The sequence below is a fragment of the Pelecanus crispus genome, chromosome 1 (genome assembly GCF_030463565.1).
Source record: "Pelecanus crispus isolate bPelCri1 chromosome 1, bPelCri1.pri, whole genome shotgun sequence".
In the NCBI taxonomy this organism is placed as follows: domain Eukaryota; kingdom Metazoa; phylum Chordata; class Aves; order Pelecaniformes; family Pelecanidae; genus Pelecanus; species Pelecanus crispus.
This window is the reverse complement of record NC_134643.1, coordinates 180218789-180240383: the sequence shown is the minus strand read 5'-3', so window position 1 is coordinate 180240383 and position 21595 is coordinate 180218789. Positions and strand designations below refer to the sequence as shown.

General features: G+C 40.2%; 1 protein-coding gene across 2 annotated transcripts in view; it reads right to left on the bottom strand.

Moving 5' to 3' along the window:
* The window catches only part of TBC1D4 (TBC1 domain family member 4), a 124314-nt gene that overhangs the window by 4495 nt on the left and 98224 nt on the right, over positions 1-21595 (bottom strand). Inside the window, exons 12-19 of one of the 2 annotated variants that reach the window (XM_075708613.1) lie at positions 15409-15569; positions 14277-14486; positions 12407-12409; positions 10647-10805; positions 8915-9073; positions 8213-8457; positions 5027-5186; positions 2545-2714 (exon numbers count right to left, since the gene is read on the bottom strand). In XM_075708613.1, the coding sequence (XP_075564728.1) occupies positions 2545-2714; positions 5027-5186; positions 8213-8457; positions 8915-9073; positions 10647-10805; positions 12407-12409; positions 14277-14486; positions 15409-15569 (1267 nt within the window). The remainder of the gene's footprint in view (positions 1-2544; positions 2715-5026; positions 5187-8212; positions 8458-8914; positions 9074-10646; positions 10806-12406; positions 12410-14276; positions 14487-15408; positions 15570-21595) is intronic. The other variant, XM_075708604.1, reaches the window with a different exon arrangement.

Below are 21595 nucleotides of genomic sequence, written 5' to 3'. Positions count from 1 at the left end.
TTTGGCTAAGAGGCAACTCTGCTTGATTAACTTAATGTTTTTTTCCTGTTCCTCTCAAAAAAGTATTTTAAGGGGAAGTCTGCAGTAAGAGCATTTTAGCATCTAGAGTTCTGACTCTAGCCATAATAAATCGTAGACTTTAGAATAAATTGGATCATCACTTCTACAATTACCAAATACCATCTCTTACTATGAGATATATCAGCAGAAAAGTCTTATTAATCCAAGAATTTTATAGTGTGACCAAGTCTTATCATTTCTTGCTCAGGTATATTAAGAAGTTCAAGAAGAAATTTTTAAGTTCAAGTCTCACCAGCTTGTGATGGGAGCAGGATCACACAATGAGGAAGAATAATCCAGGAGTCGTCAGATCTCCACCCTCAAAACTGGATCTCTGGACTCCAAGTGCCCATTTATAGACTTTTATAAAAATACTCTTCATGGTTACAGTTTCCCTGTGCTCTGTCTCTGTGTGAAGATACACTATTTTCTTATTGGGAAGCTTTGGTGACAAGGCATTGTGAAGACTATGGAACTGAGCATCTACCAGTGATGGAACCATATGAACTTTATCTGTTTATACATCTAGTCACGGCCTCTCAGCTTCTGAAAGTTACCAAATAGTTTAGACTAGGAAGGGAAGGATGCCTACAGTGACATTAAATTAATGTTCCTTGTTCTAGAGAAGGATGCCTACAGTGACATTAAATTAATGTTCCTTGTTCTAGAGATCACAAACATTACACCAACAGAAGACACACACAGATCCCCCAACAAAACAAGTCCTGCATTACAGTCACCATTTTTCAGGTAATTCAAATGAGGTAAAACTTTAAATTACATATGGTGTTCAAGCCAGGCAAGTGACATTTTCCTCTACGTAGCTACCTGGTTAAATCTTCATCTCTGTATTATAGTCCTGCATAATGTCTACATTTTTCTTTCATTATCCACTATAAGAGGATGGTCCTGGTAATTACAACACTGAGACAGACAAACGACTCCACCTGCAGCCAGCCTAGGTAGCAGCAATACGATACAGGCAGTCTACACATGAATGCAGATTCAGAAGGTTGCTCAGCATGAGACCACACCACAGGCAAGCAGGCAACCTTCCTCTCAGAGCTGAGCTGACCTGCGTATAACCACATCCACCTCCGCTCAGGCAACATAACCCATTCTTTACTCAATCAGACCTGGCTTTGCACAAAGCCACTTCTACCATGCTCACCACAGCATGTTTGCTCTGCAACCCACGCAGACCACAGGACAGAGATTTAATTCCTAATAGTACCAAAAATATTGAACTACCATCTCTATCATTGCCAGAATCAGTGAGTTGTGAAGACAGACCCTAAAGTACCTGACACAGGTTTAGCATGGCAATCACAATCAATGCAAAGAGGAAATGAAGATTTACACATCATCTAAAAAATGAATGCTTAACTGACAGCACCTGAAAACATTCGACCGTTAACAAAGCCATAGGAATGCATAAGTGTTAACTGCACTGCTGCATACGGAGATGGTTTTCTAGATGTTATATCTCTGAACTGCCACCTGAACAGGGAAAACTGCTCACAGGTTCACAGCTAAGGTGCTAGACTGAGGTTCATTTTCAATTTGCAGCTTCAGTGCAAAGGAAGACGATGTACAAAGATGAAGATCCCAGCCACCGACAGTATTTCACAGGAAGTTTTTCCTATATCAGCATCAGTAATTCTTTGTTTCTCTTCTGTTCTCGCCCTTTGCCATGGAGTTGCAATGATACTGATGAAATAACACTACACCAGTCCTCCTTTCCCTTACCCAAGAAAAGCAGGGATCAGTCTTGAGGGGCTTTTACCTCAGGCACCAAGCACCTGTTAAATGCGATCCCTTCAAGGACAGGGTTGAGGTGAAAAGGGGAAGTTGCATGAGGGCACCCTAACAATGATCCCCAGGAGGACAGAAGCTGCCCCCGCAACAGAACAGCAGAAGTTTGCTTGACCTTGATTTTAATACAGATCATGAAAACAGGGCCTCACCAACCTCCTAACTTGTAGGATTTTAACTTGGAGGTGTCAGAAAAGTTCCTACGGGGGTACCTGGCCCTGTGCAGCCAGAAGTTCAAAGGATCAGGAGAAGCTGCCATGATGCTGCCTCTTCCCACCATGGCAAGTTGTGCTTCCCGTCACAAACTGTTGGACTGCTCCCACTGGAAGGGAGCAACAGCTGGGTTTTGGTTTGGAAAATAGGCTACTTTTACCCTTCTGATGGTGACGTGAAATTTATAAGCAAAGTCATGTTTTCCCAATAGCTGGGGCACAAAAGAACCTTTGTACTAAACCCTGAGGTAACAACTAAAGTCTTGCTAAAATTGCAGTTAAAAACCCATTGAAATTAGCTCATATCCTATTTCTACACAAGTTACTGGGAAGATGACTCCTTTGCATTTCAAACCAAAAGGAACATACTGAGAAGACTTTTACATACACCTCAGGTATGGTTTTTTTAAAGTAAACTAAGTTGGAGGAAATAAAGTAAAGAGAAAAACAACCTTACCTGGGTAATAATTTTTTCCATTTGAGGCTGAGTCATATCTGGAATAGTGGTTTTAAGAAAATCAACAATGTTCTCAAAACTCTCACATCCCATTATAGATGCTTCTTGACTGCTAAGTAGGCTCAGTGCTACTTTAAATATGACTTCTGTTCCTTGAAGAAAAATAATGTCTAAAAAAGAAAATCATTAAAATATCTTGAAAACAAGAGCTAAAGTCATTGGATAAATATATATATTTGCTGGGATGTTTTTCTTTTTAATCAATCATACTGCAGATTTATTCAGTTCAGAAGTGCAATCTGTCTTATTTCAACATGAGGTTAAAGCATGTAAAAGCATTTCCTGTCACCTTACAGATGTGAGAGCACGTTAAAGAAAATACCGCACGCTTGTTATGTCTGTAATGGTTATCTGCAATAAGCATTTTGTTGCTGTCTGCTGTAGACTACAGACTGTTAACAAACTGCTAACTGGTTTTAAGTGCATCTATGACTGAAAAGCAATTGGGAAGCAGATCATAACACAACGTACTGACATTTTACTGTTTTCTACAGGCAGAAGCAAGTCCTGAAAAAACAATCATGTGGATTCCATAACCAATCATATTATTTTCAAAATCCACAGTAGTGGTCACATTGGCTATAATTTAAGCCCCAAATCCTTACTTTGAAGTATAATTATGTGGATGCGAGGGGAAGGTCTGGGCTCTGCAGAAGTCAGTAGACACAGACTGCACAGAAACTGAAAACTTGATCACAGTACCTAGAAACTTGGCCTCAGTAGCAGCGGCGGACTTGCAGTTACCGAGATGAACGCAGCACATGAACAGTTCAAATAAGCCTCCTGCGCTGTTGGCTCTGTCACACCACTAAAAGCAGGGCTACGCAACTGAACAAACTCAACTTTTGATCCTGATCCTGAGAAGTCATCCCTGGCCCTAAACCAGTATCACAGGTAGCACCAGGACACTGGTGAGGCACACATCTCACTCATACACAGTTGTTAAAAGTGTCCCTTCTCAAGTCTATGACGCACATTCAAGCAGCATAAATATTAAGTATATAATCTGTGATGAGTAGACGTTAACCATCTATCCTGGTATGTGACAATGGCCCATAAGACACTGAAGATGCAGGAATCCAAAGCATTAGGAAGTAAAACAACACAGTGACTTCTGAGTTTTAAAACGGCAACATGCCTAGCTCAGCTCATTTACAGAGAAATGAACACTGACCCTCCCCACCCTTAAAAAATTTATTTTCCAAATTCAAAGCCTACTGAAGACAAAAAAAAAGAAAACCTTAGCCTTGAAAAACAAAATCAAAAAGAAAAAAAAAAAAAAACAAACCAAAAAAAACCCCAAAATGCTTGAGTGTCCCAGAATTCATAATCCCACTGAAAAAGAGATGTACCAATCACACGAATACCACTGAAAAACAGGTACACCAATCATTTGTTCACTCAAAGAGCAGTCAGAAAAAATTTGCTGTAAAAGGAAAAAACCTCTGTAACGGAGACTTCACTAGGTCAAAAAAAAAAAAAAAAAGAAAACCAAACCCAACCAACCCAAACCCCTCTTCCCACCACGAACGACCACAGCAAACAAATTAAAAACCTAACACACTCCAGTAATAAAACACGAGACAAAAGTCAGGTTGAATTTCTTACGAAAAGACAAAAGATGCCATATGAAAAGAGAAAAAAATCAAATGGAAAGTCTGATTTAAGAGGAAGTACATGGCATATGCTCCTAGCTTCCTGGTGCATGTCTGAGCACAGTGAGTTTTACATCAATAAAGTAAAAAAAATCTGCATTATTAGAGATCTGATTAAGCTGGCAGTTCTTATTGACAATAAAAGAACACAAAACCAAGTACTTGACATGCTGATACTGTAAACACTACAAGGCACAATCAATATTTAAGCTTCTGTATTAGACGTTGTCTGAAGAGGAGCATATGAAAAAAAAACTATCTAAATGGAATAAAAGGCATACTAAGACTAGGAAACTGTTCAATATATACATGAATACCTGAAACAGCCTTTAAGTTCAAGTTTACTTGAATTTTTATTAGAAAGCACTTTAGAATCAGTTACTCAGAAACACTTCCTTGAAAACCAATGCATTATCTTTTTTCAATTTACAAGTTCAACAAGATGAACTTTTCTATAGACTTAAACTGAATGCTTGGTGCATAAAATACATTTGCAACAATAAACTTCCTGCTGTTCGCAATTCAGAAATCTCTTGGCTAATAACAGTAGACATACTTAATTGCTCAAGTCTGATGTTTCAAAGAATACATTTCACTTTTCCTCTTTGAAAAGGAGCTGACATCCCACCATGAAGAGTGTTGCTACTTGCCACCCACAATAGCCACCCCAAATGTCCGCAGTATGTAGAAAACTACTCCCTGAGAGTTTCAAAACACAATGGACAACACTGTTATGTTTATTATTGCAATAGAATAAACTTTCTTACCAAATACTCTGGCTACAAATCCTAATGGAAACTGAGATGCGAACAGTGTAAGAAACCACGGTGCAGCATAAAGACTGGGACTGATTTCATTTTCTTCTAGATGATTATACAGGTCTCTGTGATAGTCATGAAGAAGCCTTGAGAGCTGATACATCTGAATCTACAGTGCATGAGGGGGTCAGTGGGGAAGGAAGTAGAGAAAGAAAAGTTCAGCTTTACTCAGTTTTTCCGAACCATTCCCATTTCACTTGAGGGAAATTAACTCCAGTACAGATGGCACTGTAAAATGAAGCTTCATTGTTGCCTAGGGCCTCGAGTGATATCTACTCACATATAAACAACCCACCCCAATGAATTAAAACCAACACGGTAGTCAATAACAAAGAACAGTTTGAACCTGATTATTAATGAAGTATCGTATCAGATTCACAGGCTTAAGGTAAGAAGAGAATACATTGATCTAACTTTATCAAACCAGAACTTTCAGTCTCGGAGCAATGAAAGTAGAAGTACCTCTTCTCAGATGACAAAACACTCCATTACAGAGTTGAACTATTTCTGGCTAAATTTACACATTTTAGCTTTCATCCTTTGAATCTTAGCCATATTTTTGCTGCATTTAAAACTCCTATGCTACAATCATCACTTTAGACAGCTTCTGTACACACAGAGTACATTAGATACGGTGGGTCAATAGAGGTGTACCACATACATATTTCCCAGCACACCTCCCACATGCCAGTGGTCCAGAGAAATTTAAGATGCTGATGCAAAAAGTGCTGCTATACAACCTGTAAAAGGTTGCCAAGCAGACTGGTTAAAAGTTGCTATTCATTGCTAAAAATATCACTCTCTGGCAAATTATTTCCTTGCAATTTTGATAGTTTATGTACCACAGTAAGTTGTTCACAGCACAGAGCGATGTTTCTCTCAGAAAGCAGAAGATGAGAAGCAGACACACATTGATTAGCTGTCAGGTCCAATTTTGCTGTCAACAGTGCCTCATGCTTAAGGCGAATCCATTCCTCAATAAAAAAATGACTTATTGGATCCAGCTACTTTCCTACTTTTAGTGGTCATGATTCTTCCCTACCAAAAACTGACTGCACTTTAAACTATCTATCCATCAGCAGTGTCTGCAAGCGAACAGATTGCTTCTCATTCAGGCACATTACCTAAATTTGTACACGCGTTTGAGTCCTTTCTTTAATTGCCAAAGATACTAATTAAGCACAGTTTGGACAGTGTCAATACAAAACACATTTACATGTGAAATTACAATAGTATCACAGAGGCAGTAAACCAATTGGGTAAGTTGATTGTGAACTAAGGATCTAGATTACTACTTTTTCCAGACAATTACAAATGTAAGTCAAATAAGTTTTCATTATCCTAAACAAACATCCAACATTTTTCTTCTACAGGACAGAAGCTAATTCTGCATATAAGCTTACTTGTGTTTCAGTACTGTAAATGCAAAAGAATTTGCAATTGCTCTACTCCTGTTAAAAACCAAACCAGAGGGTTATGCTTTAGTGAGATCCCCTAAGTCATCTTCAATAGTCTAGCTTGTCTTGAGCAGACAAAACTTGTACTTTTGTCTAGAACAGGGTAACTGCCTAGGTGCAAATTGTGGGGAAAAAGAGATCATTTCATTTAAAGGGCAAACAGTACTACAAGCAGTAAACCTTCTCAAACTTAAAAAGTATTCTTCTTAAGAGCTTCTGACAATGAAAGTTTCAGACTCATTTAAATCAAAAGGTGAAATCCTGGACATCTGAATGCTCTCAAACAATCAGATGTTACTGAAAGGCTACAAGTGCAGTAAAACATACAAACACTACGAGAGCCTCTTCGGGGTGGGGGGGAGGGAGGGAAAATCCCACAGCCATGCATTTATCACACTTTGACCCCCACTGGTTCAAAGCATATTGGGGGGTGGGGGAAATCGGGACAGGGAAGATGCAGAAGGATGCTCTCTATGGCTGTTCTCCCCTAATTCATCACAACAAACTTGTTACAGCCTACTTACATCCACAGTAGAACACTCCTCTATCAATTTTAGAATAAGCACATACAATTTCTTTAACTACAATCTATTCTATTGTTCTGGACATTTGCCAAATAAGCACCTAAAGTGACTGGTCATGAAAAGTGGACTGAAACTCTCCCTTAAGTTTTTACTTAATTGTAAGTGTTTGCTATGCAGGGAGCATTAAAAAAAAAAAAAAAAAAAAAAAAAAAGATGCTTTTGTATGTGCCTCTTATTTTTCTCTTTCTCCGCTGTGGATTACAAGCTTTAACTCTGCAGGGGTATATCCCTTTATAATATTGGGGGCTCATACCATATAGTTATTTAAGTCAGTGGACAGTTGCATCTCAAGGTGAAAGATTTTTCAAACTTTAAACTCTGAAGTTTATACAGATCTAAAAGATTTTCTGTCTCCTTCCTAAGAAGCTTTGATTATCTATAGCTAGCTGTTAAAAGAGTAATATTGCAGAGCATGCATCGTTTCATAAGCAAACTAAACGATTAAAAATTCGTCTGTTTTCTCTCTGTGTTGAGGGTGGTGGGGTAGAGGACAATGAGAGAAAAAAAAAAAGGTGCTTAATTGGCTTAGTGGTAGACTTGGTAGTGTTAGGTTAATGGTTGGACTGGATGATCTTAAAGGTCTTTTCCAACCTAAACGATTCTATGATGAGGCAAGACAGAGCAGCCCCAAGTACAAATGCCTGTGGAGCACACTGACTGGCCACTGGGTGTCACTATTGATTTGACTTGGGGAGTTACAAGAGAAAAATCTACATCTAAGTGCTCATGGACTGCAGAAAAACAAAATCAAATTTATTTTTAAACTCCATCTACACAAATGCATGCATATCGGGTTTTTGGCATAAGGAAGAGAGAGAAGTGAGGAAAGGAAAAGGAAGAGCAAAATAGCAGAGAAAGCAGAGTTTCCAAACAGGAGATGATGGGGACGTGTGACAGGAAAAGTCTGCAAGTTCTGAACTTCTCTGTTTGCAAATTCAGAGTTGGAGAGGGGTTTGACAATAACGTTTTCATGCACCTCACAACCTCCAAAACAACATAAGAAGCTTCATAAGACCCTGGAGAACATGAGCAACCTCTGAGAGCTCAAAACTCATTTAAAACTCTGGTTTGCTTTAGGAGAAGGACTGACTTACCTGTAGTGACATCATGTCTGGCCTGTACTGTTTACGGAAGCCAAGGTCATACATGAGGAATTTCAGCATTTCAAAGGCCTGTTCCTCACTCATATGTAGAAGCAGCACTCCAGCTACAAAGCTTATACCTTGACAATAACCCACTTCTTTGTCCAGCAAAGAGTATGCTTTCAGGAGATTAAAGAGTGATAACTGCCCTGCTCCCAGGTGGGCAGAAAAGTAAGGATGTGTAGGGAATGTCCGTCCTGATGTAAAGAGAGAAGAGTAGTTGATATTAAATTATTTTCATTAAAAAAAACCCAGATTCATCTGACAAACTGCACTTCTGTCTTCCCGTAAACCTTTTCTCTTTGCTTTCATATGCAGGTTGATTTTAGTCAGATCAATAGGTAATTTACCACTGATTTTAGACTGTATCCACTGAGCTCATTTCATATTCTCGTCCATATAGAACTTGCAGAAGCAACTGCTTGATTTCTCTTTTCAGACATGTAGAAGAGCATAAATACAAACAGCATAACCTAAGGAATCATTTGCTTAGAGGACACTAAGTGGCATACACAGAATGTATCCTGACAACATAAAAAGTGGTGCTGATACAGCAGCATCTATCTCCAGCAACACCTTCCATTAAGAATGGTGTGTTTTCACCCAGACACATGAAACAAGTCAGAATAATCGCCCAGCTACAAACAGACATACCTAGATCCACAAGGATGGCATGCTGTTGAGCAGTCAGTTGTTTCAGAAGTTCTTTGTAAGAGATGTCGGGAGGCTGCTGCTTGTTTGGCAGTCTGTGTCTAACTCTATGTTGCACAGCCAAAAACTGCCAAATTTCTCCCCGACGACTTTTTGGTACACCTGCAGGTCAATCAAAAAACAAGAGGCCTAAGCAGGGGCATTATTTTTAGTGCTACCACACAAGAATTTGCTTTGTCATAATCTTGCCTCTCATAATCTTGGACAAACGACTCTGGAAGATCCCTTACGAACAGCCAGCTTCAGAGTTGTCCACTCTGCAGTGTATTCCCTCAGTAGCCACAGTTCAGTCCCATTAACTAAACATTAATCACAAACTTACTATAATTACACTGAGCAGCACATTGGGCAACTGAGGTACAGCCATCACTTGTTTTGCCACCTCTGAACTGTTAGCCTCCAGCAGGAAAAGATGCATGACTACATGCAGAATGCAGACTGTCCTGTTTAAAAAGGCTGAACTAAGTTCAGAGGTGTAAAATACAGGAAGGTCCACCTCCTCTTCCTCTTCCCCTTCCCAAAGGGCTGCTTATGTCAGTCTATGGGCTTGGAGAAAGATTACAAAATGCTCAGTTCAAACCTAAAAGCATTAAGGACCAAAGGAAGGACACAGAACCACTCATATTGAAAGACAGCATTTCTCTCAAGTCAGCCAAGCACCTGTGAAAGCATAAAGTAAATTAAAATACTATTTTAGGACTTTCACATACACCCCCTGACTCTGTAAACCGACCTTTGAAAGTCAAAATAAATTGTCAACTCTGCTAATACTTTCCAAGCAAATAATTATTTTACAACAATACAAGTTAGAAAAAGCATATCCTTGTTCCCAATTCTGAACTGCAGTCCAGCAGCTGAAGATAGGGCAGCAAGGAAAGATGTTTATTGGCAATCTTCTGCAGGTCACTAACAGGAACTGCCTTATTTCTACCATGATTTTCTCTGGTAGCAATTTAAACTTCCCTTCTGTACCACAGCCAGATTACACTGAAATATTATTTTCCAGCATCTGTAATACAGACATGAGATTCTATGGAGGAGGGCACAGCAATGCAATCAGACTCTACATCCACATTATACTAACAAAGCCCTCTGGCTGCTCTTCTGGCCTATGGTTAGGCCACAGGAAGACCTACTTCAAGCCAAAATCCCCAGCCTTTCACTCAAGGAAACAAAATACTAAAAGACCATAGCCCAGACTCCACAAGATACGGTCCTTCTGACTCTCTGAAGCTTGGTTGTGATTCCCCTAGGTTTTGGGCACAGTCTGCATTAGACATTATGGTCCTGCTTTCTCAGTAAGTAAAATCAGAGCATCTGAAACTCAGAGTCAATTGGATGGTAGCCACAGACCAGAAACCAGAAGGTCACAGTGTAGCTGCAGATGCTCCAAGTTCAGTCTTCGATGTAGTAATACATGGGCACAAGATGCTACTTTTAGGAGTATGACTACACACGTTTCTGCATTGCTGACATTGTAAGCTGTAGACACAGCAGAACCTATTTTCTGTTTGGCAGCAGGAGGTAGGTGCATTTGCAAAAAGAAGGCAATTTTTTTCATGATTTTGTGCTACTGGAAAAAGTGTATTGCAGGCAGATTTCCTTCAATATCAAAAGGCAACAACAACAAAATAATCTTCAGGCTTCACAGTTAAAAGCCATCCTACATAAATACCTTCTTTCAAAGTGGAATGAATATCTTCCATGTCGCATCGGATTTTGGCTCTGCAGTTTAGTAACTTCTTATCCCAAACATTTATGACATCTTTCTGACATGTACCAACTTCCTCATAGTCCAGTTTGACTTTTCTTGATTGGAGCTCATCTCTGCTTGCTAGAGCACAGAACACAAAGGGAGAGCACATGGAAATCCAGAACATCAGAAAATTACAAGAGACATCAAATACGCAAACCCCATTCACATTAGATATATCTATCTGATAATCTAACTAGGGATAAATACACTTTCTACAATTCCTCAGTTAATAGCTGAGATGGGGGCCAGTCTTTTGTCATAAGATGCTGCAGGTAGCAATTTAACTTCTATTACTGGGCCACGAACATAATTCATGAAGTACATGAAAAGTTTTTAAGGCTTGGGGCAAGAAGAAAAACCCACTCAACACAGTCAACTTTACCACATCTGCTGCTTCTTTCAACTGCAAACACATCTTTAATCATTTTGCTCTTGTTCATATTGAACATTACAATTGTTTTAGCGTGGAAAGTCCCAAATATATGAATGTTTATATTAGAGATTTAGGCAAGTAAGCTAGGCAAGTCTTCTAAACTGAAATCTGTCACACTGGTCCCAGTTTTTATATGTCCCTTAAGAGAGTCGTAAGAGCTCTTAGCACTGCTACTTGGCATCATCATGCTGCCTAAAAGTAAATAGAGTGAACCAACATGAACCATATCCAGAAAGGTACACCTGTGCTGAAGCACAGAACTCATGTTGCTGTATACTTAAAAGGTTTGCTGCATAGGACTACCTGTCACGATATTTATTGCAGAGGACTCACTATTTCTGAAATAAAGCTGCAGAGTTACTCTGGAATTTCATGGAGAAGCAGCTTTCATTTCCATTACTGAGAAATTAACTGTGGTTATTGTATTTATACAATATGCATGCAGAAAAACACTCCAATTTCTCATACTACTGGTGTATGACTCTTTCCTCTTACAGATGTACCTCCCTCCCCATCATCATCTCTAGGTGAAAACAAACTCTCACTGTGTTATTATACAACCTGCAAAACAAGACTATCAGTTCCTTCAGCTAATCAGCACACTTTGGATACAGCCAGTATTAGATGTATCCATAAGATCATTGCCTAGGCCACTCCAAAAATGTAGGTGATAATTTATTTCCAAAAGCTGTTACACCAGTGAGACCATACCTATTCAAGACTACAGGGGGCCTTGTAGAAGCACCTATTATACAAGGAGCAGTACACTTCCATAAAAATGGGAACGTGATCTCACCACAAGAATTTGCAGTCCAGTTGGGGCAATTTTAAAAGCTACCCTATTGCTGTATGGTTTCATTTGAGAATGCTTATTCTCATAAGCAGTATGTGACAGATTTAAGAGAACAGTAATGTATTTCAGCATGACAACAAACTCCAGAATTAAGTGCATGGGTTATCATTCACCAAATGGTACTTTGGCTCTGCAGTTAACCCTACTGAAAGCCAGCAAGCTTGCCTGTTGATTGTACTTGCCCTACCTCCTATGCAAGGTTACTTGGTTGCTTGCAACCATCCTTGTTAACATTCTTCCTAATCATTGCTAGGTGGCCTGCTACTTTTTGTAGTTCTTGTATTTCTAGGTGATCTACTGGAAAATGTAGCTTTTACCTGCTCAGGGGGAAAAAAAAAAAAAAAAAAAAAAAAAAAAAGAAGCAAGCATGTTTGTGCAATTCACAGAACTTACCTTCTGTAAAACAAAGAGCTAATAGTATTCAAGTCTCCTCGACAGCAAAAGGAACAGGAAAAGAGGTTCTATTAATATTTTGCAAATAAAAACCAACAAAACATTAACAGAAAACCACTGAAAATTCCACAGGAATTCCAGTCTTAAACCAGTCATATACAGCTGAATAAATTCACAGCTAGGAAGCTGGCTTCAAGGAGAGAAATGGCTGCATTTCTGTTACTACATTTCCCATTCCCGAGATCTACATTCCATTGTAGGCTAGGATGCCAACCACTGCCTGAACCAGCACTCATTTGGAATGTATCAGTTCTGAGTATGTCCTGTCCATAAAATGACCCATGTTACAGCAGCCCATAGGAAGGAAACCTAGAGATAGGTGTTAAGTCAGTTTACTTTTCATCCTTTGAAAATAAGATTCTAGCTAGTCAGAGCACCATTGTCACTAGCAGTACTTATGAACCTGCATACAAGAATGGAGACTTGCTCTTTGGAGCACAAACCAAGGTGTGGGCTGGCAGATAGGTGTCAGTTTGGAGCCTCCACTGCTGACACTCCTGTTTTTACCACAAATGATCAGGCAGGTAGGACTTAATTTCTACATATCAGTTACAGGATGGAAATAACCTCCAACTGAGTCTTAAGGAACTGGACCAATTTAAGTTTTCAGTACCTCCAGCCAAGGAGGAAAGGTACAGAAAAGAGTTCATCCCTCAGCAGCTCATACTATCAGAGGGAATAACATGAAATTAATCACTACAGCAGATGTCCAGCTTCCCCACCCCCAATAACAGCAGACTGACCGTTTGCTAAAACAACAAAGACTTTGGCTGAAGTTAAAACAGACTTCTCTGTAGATGTTCCCTATGAATCTAGGAGTTTCCACAGAAGTGTGTGTCAACATGGAGACAAACTGTAGAGAAAGTGCACAAAGAAATATGCTACATGTGTAGGAAATACATTCAAAGATGTAGGGACATGGAAAGACTTCTGTCCTGCTATTTTTCTCTCCTCCTCCTGCCTTCTCAGTAAGGATCACTAAAGAAGGAAAGAGAGTTAACTGACAAAAATCACCACATAATGAGGTTATACACCATACAGGAGAAGATGAGGGCAGCAATTGCAGAGAGGACATCTGACATTTTCAACTTGCACCGAAAGCTATTAGTCTATTACACTGAAGAATTTCTATATGCTAGGATAGACATTGCATCCTGTCTTTCATTTGTGTGAATATTGACCAGTCATAATAAAATACCTTAGCCACAAGCTCAGGCAGCTGACAAGTCAGCATGGTCAACTTCAGATCCCTCAGTAACAGCACTCAATTTTCAGTGTACAGTGCTCATCTTTTGAAAAAATGAACTTTTTGACATACCTCAAGAGCCAGTTGCTCAAAAATCACATTTGGATTCAAATATTTATAAATTACCACTGTGCTGTTGTTAATGAAGGACAGAAAGCGTGGACAGAAATGTCACGTGCTGCAAAGGACTGAAACAAGATACAGAGGGTAAGGTTTACCATACCTAAGTGTTCACACAGCATCCGTTCTCCTGACTCCACTTCACATGAGAATTCCTAGACTTAGCTAGAATACAGACTGTAGCGACCTTTGTCTAACATGCACTAAAAAAGGAAAAGTTATCACTTTCTTCTTTAACTAGGGTAACTCATTAAAAGTTGGCAGGTGGACAGACAACCTGGTAGACTGTGAGACAGGACTGGGTGAACACATTTCTTTCTAGCACTGTTAACCAATAAGTTACAGAACCACACCTCTGTTTGAGGGGCCCAACACCAGTACAGTTTTCAGCTTCAGGCAGCAGAATTTGTAATAGTTTTTATGGGTATTTTTTAAATAGCTAACCTTCCAGCTTCTGGTTTTCTTTTTCCATTCGAAGTAACAGAATTTGCTGATGGATGGCTTTTCTCCACAGACTTTGTAGTTCTTCTGAGTTTTTCCTCTCTCCAGTTTTATCTGGACCATCCTCATTTTGCAATACTAGAACAAGAGGGTCCTCCTCCAAGGGTGGAGCAAGAGGGGATAATGGCAACAGTTCATTTCCGTCATGACCATCTGCAAAGAATCAGAAAGCTATTATAGGAAACTCAGATTGTTTGACATGTCATGAAAAATCTAAGTAACAGCTGAACAAAAATAGCTGTCTTCCACATTCAGCAGTCAGGTGCTTGATTCCAAAGACAGAGAAAATGCAGTTCAACAGCAGAGAATTATTTTTAAATAAACTGTTTTATTTAAAGTTATATTTAAATGAAATAAAGCTAAACAAAGGGTCACCCAGTATTTCAACCCTTTCCCCTGCTACCTCCTCCTGGAGTTACAAAAAGGCATTTATCCATAAAGTATCCTTCACAGCTGAGCTTGTTAACAGCTGTGATTTACCACAGGCTCTATACTAAAAGCAACTTTTTCCATCTGCTAAGCTGCATTATAGGCAGTGCTATAGCACGTTATGGTCACTAAATACAGAGTTTGTCATTCACCTATGGTTGTGAATTCTGCCAATGGGACTATATCAACATAGCAAGATTTCAGATATTTCATGTTTCTACCTTAAATGACCTAAAGCTATAATAATTCTTAAGACACTCAACAGGTACTATGTGCAGTACAAGGACAAAGCAGAAAATTTACCATTTTCTGCAAACACTGCTATTATGTAAGCAGGCTAGGGTAAACATTTGCTAACTGTTAAAGAGGATATCTCTGTCAGCAAGTGGCAGTTCTTCATTTCCGTGCTACCAGTGCAGCCACAGCAGATTGCCATTCATTTGATTTTGATTACAGAATCCTCTGTTCAAAGCAACAAAGACCTAAAGCCAGCTGAGCACATCTGTTCTCTAGTCAGGTTCTAGTAAGAATATTGTATCAAGCTGACTTGCTTCTCCCTTTCATATTTTCACATATTGCAGTTCACTACAGTAATAATTATTCAGTAACAACTGCTTGTTTATTTTCTTTAAAAGCACACACAGACCTGGATGCTGCATCTTGGAAGGAGATTTATTCATAGGTGAAGCTACCTGCAGGAATATTCTCCGCCGCCAGGAGATGCGGCGAGGTGTGAGCGTGGCCCCCACAGCATTTAGAGATTCACTGCTGCAGACGGTCGATGTTCTTTTCTTTCCCTCCCCATCACTGAAGGAAAGAAAAAGCAGATGGGGTGATCAAAGTCAGTCATCTTGGGGGCAGGGGGGGAATCTTTATTAAGTCCGTCTAACATACAACCAAACCTGCAGGAGCATTTGCTGGAAAGCTTTAGAAGGCAAAGCATGCTGTGTGTGAGCTTCACCTTGAATACAGAAGTGCCCAGTTGTTTCCTTGTAACACAGTGCTGTGAAGTTTGCACTATATACCACCAGGAAGAATTCACAGCATTCATAAAGCGCTCAGCTGGAAGCTCAGAATAAAAGCTAAACTTTCTGAAAAGCTAAGAGAAAAATGTAGTAATATTTAGCCTCTAAAATAGACAGCAATGGGTTTTGCTTTGCCATACATCAGTCTTACGGGGCGATCTGATTTAATACCCCTAAAAGCACAGATATTGCTTTAGCAGAGCACAACACTCCATTTAGTGCCATTTTAAATGGCATGATGAGCTCACAGGTGAATATTTAATTGGAGACAATGTTCTGGCTTTCTTATGCAGCCTGTTTCCTGTGCTTCAAGAAATGAACACTTCACTTACACAGCATCTCCAGCTGAAGGAACAGAGCTTTTGCAAACAGAGGGCAGGCTCAGTTCCTACCACAATGACCTGAAAGGAGCTGATCTCCTCCCCAGTTGCCACGTAGAAATATATTTACACAGTAATTTTAATATTAGGTTCTGTTGCTGGAAGAGACAAGGAGAGGATACAGGGAAGCTTTGCTGGGAGGTCTTTTTAAGAAGACACCAAGCAGACCTCTCTACTGACTATTGCCAGAGGCAAGGACATTTAGCTTTCAGAAGTACTTGAGCCACTTTCAGAAGTATTTCAGCATTTTGCATTTGTGGCAGTAAAGTATGCGCACAGATCTCATATAGCAATGGGTACCTTGATTATCTGCCACAAATCCTTCCATGCAACGTCAACAGCATGACACACAACTACAGGCTTCTTGGGAAGACAGCGTTAAATAGAGGGAGCTGTGTCTGCAGCTTCATCTTCGTCACAGGGAAAACACATCAGTAGCTACACTCAAACCTGCATCTGTGAAGAATTTCCATGCTACTGTACGAAGTCCCTAAAAAGAACTAGATAAAAGGAAAGCCCAGCAGGTTAAGTGTTCACTATGTTTGTAGCGGTAAGTCAGCTGCAGATGATCGCAGTTTGTCAGCTGCAGTTGGTCTCCCCACATTTGGCTTGCACAAAAGAAGAAATCTGCACGGGAGGCAGACTACATCTTATTGAAGTTTCAGGTACACCAGTCTACCAGCTACACCATCTCAATCAGCACTTTTCATACCAAATACTCTGTGCTGAATGATAATCCACCAAGCTAGAATTGGCTTTTTTGGTGATCAAAGCTGTCCCTACACTAGTGATCTACAACAGCTCCCTGACATCTGTAAGCCTCAGTGAGCAAACTGGACTTACCATCATATACAGGTATCAGACCCTGCTTCCATATCCTGGCAGAGGAATAACCACGTCTTCAACTTCACCCACCCAGCATTAGGCACCACCCCTGCTCTCCTCTAAGAACAGCGCTATGGGCTGGGAGCCCTGGATAAGATAGTCTGAATTATTCTTTACTCCTAATTTAGTTTCTACAGTGCCTCAGTTCCCTATGCGTTGTACTATTAGTAGGTGGTGTCAGTAAAACCCCATGTTGCACTAACCAAAACAGCAACAGAAAACCCTGTGACAATCTTCTCTGACTAACTCTTACACAGTCTTTGGTGATGGGGTAACCACTGCTTGTGCTAGCTAAACATAGACTACAAAAGTAATTTTGAATCTAAAGGTACTGTTTCCCAAAGGTTTTTCAGTCCAACAGCTCTTGGAAATAAGGTATTGAGTTTGGATATATTAATCTTCGTAACTCATGTTTCTATAAATAACTGTGACGAAACTACTTCTTGCTATTTTAAGTCTTACATATCACATGTTAGAACACAAAAACTGAGTCATTCCAGGGCTTACTAAACAGAAGCTACATAACAAGGGAATGAAAACTTCCTTCCTACTGCTATAGTACAAAAATCTACATTCAGCTACTGTGCCCCTATACGTGCAGACAGTCCTAGGAATAGTGTTCAATTTACAGGAGAGTAAAATTTACAGGAAAGTCAGAGTAAAAGAACAGCTATTTTAGGGTATGAAACAAAGGTGTTTCCATCATTTGAACTGCAGAGTTTACAGTGGGACATATTAGTCACACATGCAACCTCGTGAAGTGTGCAAATCATACAGTTCTGGGGATCTGTATTTCTGTTGTTAAACCCTCCTTTCCAAAACTACCCTGGCATTTTAAGCAACTAACATTAATCACCTCCTTTTTCAAAGAGCTGTCTGATGAGCGATTAGAGGAAAACTTTTGAGTGTCATGCACACACCTTGCCATATTCAATGGAAAGCAAAGGCACCTGTGAAAACACCAAGATTTAGGAAAGGGAGGCTACAAAGGGAGAAAAGAAAGTTTCCTCATTTCAAGACAAACAGACAAGTCCTAGCTTAACATCGGGTCTGAAGGTGTGAAACAATACCCCACCTAGTAAAAGCAGGAAGAAGTCAAACAGTCGTGTCTCCTATCCTGTGATGAAATGGTTCAGCAGGTTGGTGCAAAAAACAGATGAGTTAACTCAATTACATATTCCCCACCTTGAAACAGGAGTTGCACAATAGTTATTCCCTAGACTTTACCATCTCTCACACCTAAACTTAACTGGCTGGCTTTGCTCTTGGTCATATTTGCAAGATTACTTCAAGTTTTAAGGTAGCCGTGGATTTTAACAGCCAGTTTTTAATGATGTTTTTTCGACTTTAAGAAAAAGTTGCTACCTCAAACTCAAGAAATTTCTAACCGCTCTATAAGCTATGGATTACAGAGCCTAGACACTGGGGCAAGGCAGAGGATGAATATTTCTTGGGTTATACAGTGACATAGCCACCAAGAAGAAAAAAAAACCCCACAACTACTTTCCACAGGTTCCTGTCCTGCTGCAACCTACCAACAACTGAGCAAGATGAAATGCACCAGAGTCAATGCGCTGCAAATTAAGAGATGGCAGTATATAAAATCTTAGCAAACTACAAAAGAGATATGTAAGAACTGAACTGCAACCTAGGAGATGATTGCAAGAATTGAATTTTTTTTTTTTAACTTTACTTTTATTTATTTATTTTGAGAAAATGATGGCTAGATTATGGTACAGCTTCTACATCAGAGTGTTTCAGCTTGGTAAAACAGACATATGAAAGGGCGAAGCCAAACAGTTCAACAGAGAAATTCCACAAATGGAGTATTTCCGATTTATTTTATTTACTGTTCCTGTTTTCATCACTTAACATACCTCCCATTCAGCTCTAGAAAACGATAACTATGTAATACTCTATTCAAGACAAATGCATCATAGTTCAGTTTGAATAATGGTTCTCCATTTCTCCAATTATTCTCCAGCTATTTAGCCTATGCTCCTGACCCAACACAGAAACCAAAATGCATTCATCAGCTTGTATGCAATAAAAAGTGAAAAGCTATAAATTCAGTATAATGCCTCAAATATTTCAGTCTGTACTTTCATCCTTAAGCTGTAACAAGTGATAATGCAAGTACTCAAGAGTACAGAGAACTGATCATCTAAACTTTTTCTCTCAGGTAACTGCAACTCAGTTTCACCAAAGCATCATTCCATTCACTATTCTATCAGATAATGCATAGTATGAAGATAAGACAGCTGGGGGGGCGGAAAGAAGAAACTCAAAAAACTTGCTCAGATTACAAACATGCTATTGCTTGGTTTCAATTACCCAAATCTCTTCCCAAAACTGTTCTTTAACATGCTCCCAAAGACTGACAGTCAAAAAGCCACACAGCTACCCCATTTCTTGTGAACTCTTTACACAGTACTTATCTGAATTTGCACTTGAGTCCATGCAAGCCAACTGACTCAAGAATAAATACTGTTGCTGCTCATGCCAACGTTTGCATTTTTCCCCAGTTTGCTTTCAACTTCTCTTGATTGCTCTAAGTAGCAATGGAATCAACTCGACTTACTCTGCAGTTTGGAGGCTGACATGGTACAAGATCTCCCAGATCAAGTACAGAAAGACAGCTGATATTTCAGCTCCCAGGACTTTAGCTGGCAGAAGCCTATATGTAAACCTAATAAATGAAGTATTCCTCCCCTCCAGGAGGAAGGAAAACTAGTTCCGATCAGTTTACACCTCTCTGTTGGTTCTCACTCCTGTAATATATTTTTATTCTGATTACATTCTGCTATTTTGTTTAAAAAGCACTCTCAAGTATTTTACTGTCTTCATGAGAAATGAAGCTGTTTTAAAAAAGCAATCTATTCAAATTCAAATGGCAGTAAATCAGCTTAAAGTATCCTTGCATAACAATGCAATGAACAGAGACAGTGTGGGCTAGTCAAACCTATGCTGAAGGTCGTGCCATTTTTAAAAATGCTGCTTTTACTTTTATATTAAAAAACCAAACAGATTCTTCCAATAGCTTAGCTTTCAGGAGTAGCTGTTGAATAAAAGCAGAAATTCCAGAAGTTACAGAAATGAAAGTTTGAAAACAGATTATGCTCTCAAATTCCTGTTTACCTCATGTGTGCTTGTGTTCAATATTAAACACTGCACAACACACTTGTCAAAAGTCAAGATTATGCGGACCATTTCTACCCTAGACTTCTCTCTAGACAAATGAATTGACAATGCAGTAAAAACATTCCAAAGGCACCTATTAATATTGTGTTGATGCTCAACTTAACTATACTGTTCATTTCTTAGAGCAGAAAACATATCGGTGTTTTCTCTCTTCCACATAAAGCATCACAGTAGTGATCATTAGAATTAAGCCCAAAAAACTCAGCCTCCCCACAAACATTAGGAAAAAAGATCATAGAATCGTTTAGGTTGGAAAAGACCTTTAAGATCATCCAGTCCAACCATTAACCTACACTACCAAATCCACACTAAACCAATCAAGGGTAGACTAGACTAAACCATGTCCCAAAGTGCCACATCTACCCATTTTTTGAACACTTCCAGGGATGGTGACTCCACCACCTCTCTGGGCAGCCTGTTCCAAAGCTTGACCACCCTTTCCGTGAAGAAATTTTTCCTAATATCCAACCTAAACCTCCCCTGGCGCAGCTTGAGCCCATTTCCTCTCGTCCCATCGCTAACTACCTGGGAGAAGAGACCAACACCCACCTCACTACAACCTCCTTTCAGGGAGTTGTAGAGAGCCATAAGGTCTCCCCTCAGCCTCCTCTTCTCTAGGCTAAACAACCCCAGTTCCCTCAGCCGCTCCTCATAAGGCCTGTGCTCCAGACCCTTCAGCAGCCTTGTTGCCCTTCTCTGAACACGCTCCAGCACCTCAATGTCTTTCTTGTAGTGAGGGGCCCAAAACTGGACACAGTATTCCAGGTGCGGCCTCACCAGCGCCGAGTACAGGGGGACAATCACCTCCCTGCTCCTGCTGGCCACACTGTTCCTGATACAGACCAGGATGCTGTTGGCCTTCTTGGCCACCTGGGCACACTGCTGGCTCATGTTCAGCCGGCTGTCGACCAACACCCCCAGGTCCTTTTCAGCCAGGCACCTTTCCAGTCACTCTTCCCCAAGCCTGTAGCATTACAGGGGGTTGTTGTGCCCAAAGTGCAGGACCCGGCACTTGGCCTTGTTGAACCTCATACAGTTGGCCTCGGCCCATCGGTCCAGCCTGTCCAGGTCCCTCTGCAGGGCCATCCTACCCTCCAGCAGATCGACACTCCTGCCCAACTTGGTGTCATCTGCAAACTTACTGAGGGTGCACTCAATCCCCTCATCCAGATCATCGATAAAGATATTAAACAAGGATGGCCCCAAAACTGAGCCCTGGGGAACACCGCTCATGACCGGCTGCCAACTGGACTTAACTCCATTTACAACTACTCTCCGGGCTCGGCCACCTAACCAGTTTTTTACCCAGCGAAGACTACGCCCGTGCAAGCCATGAGCTGCC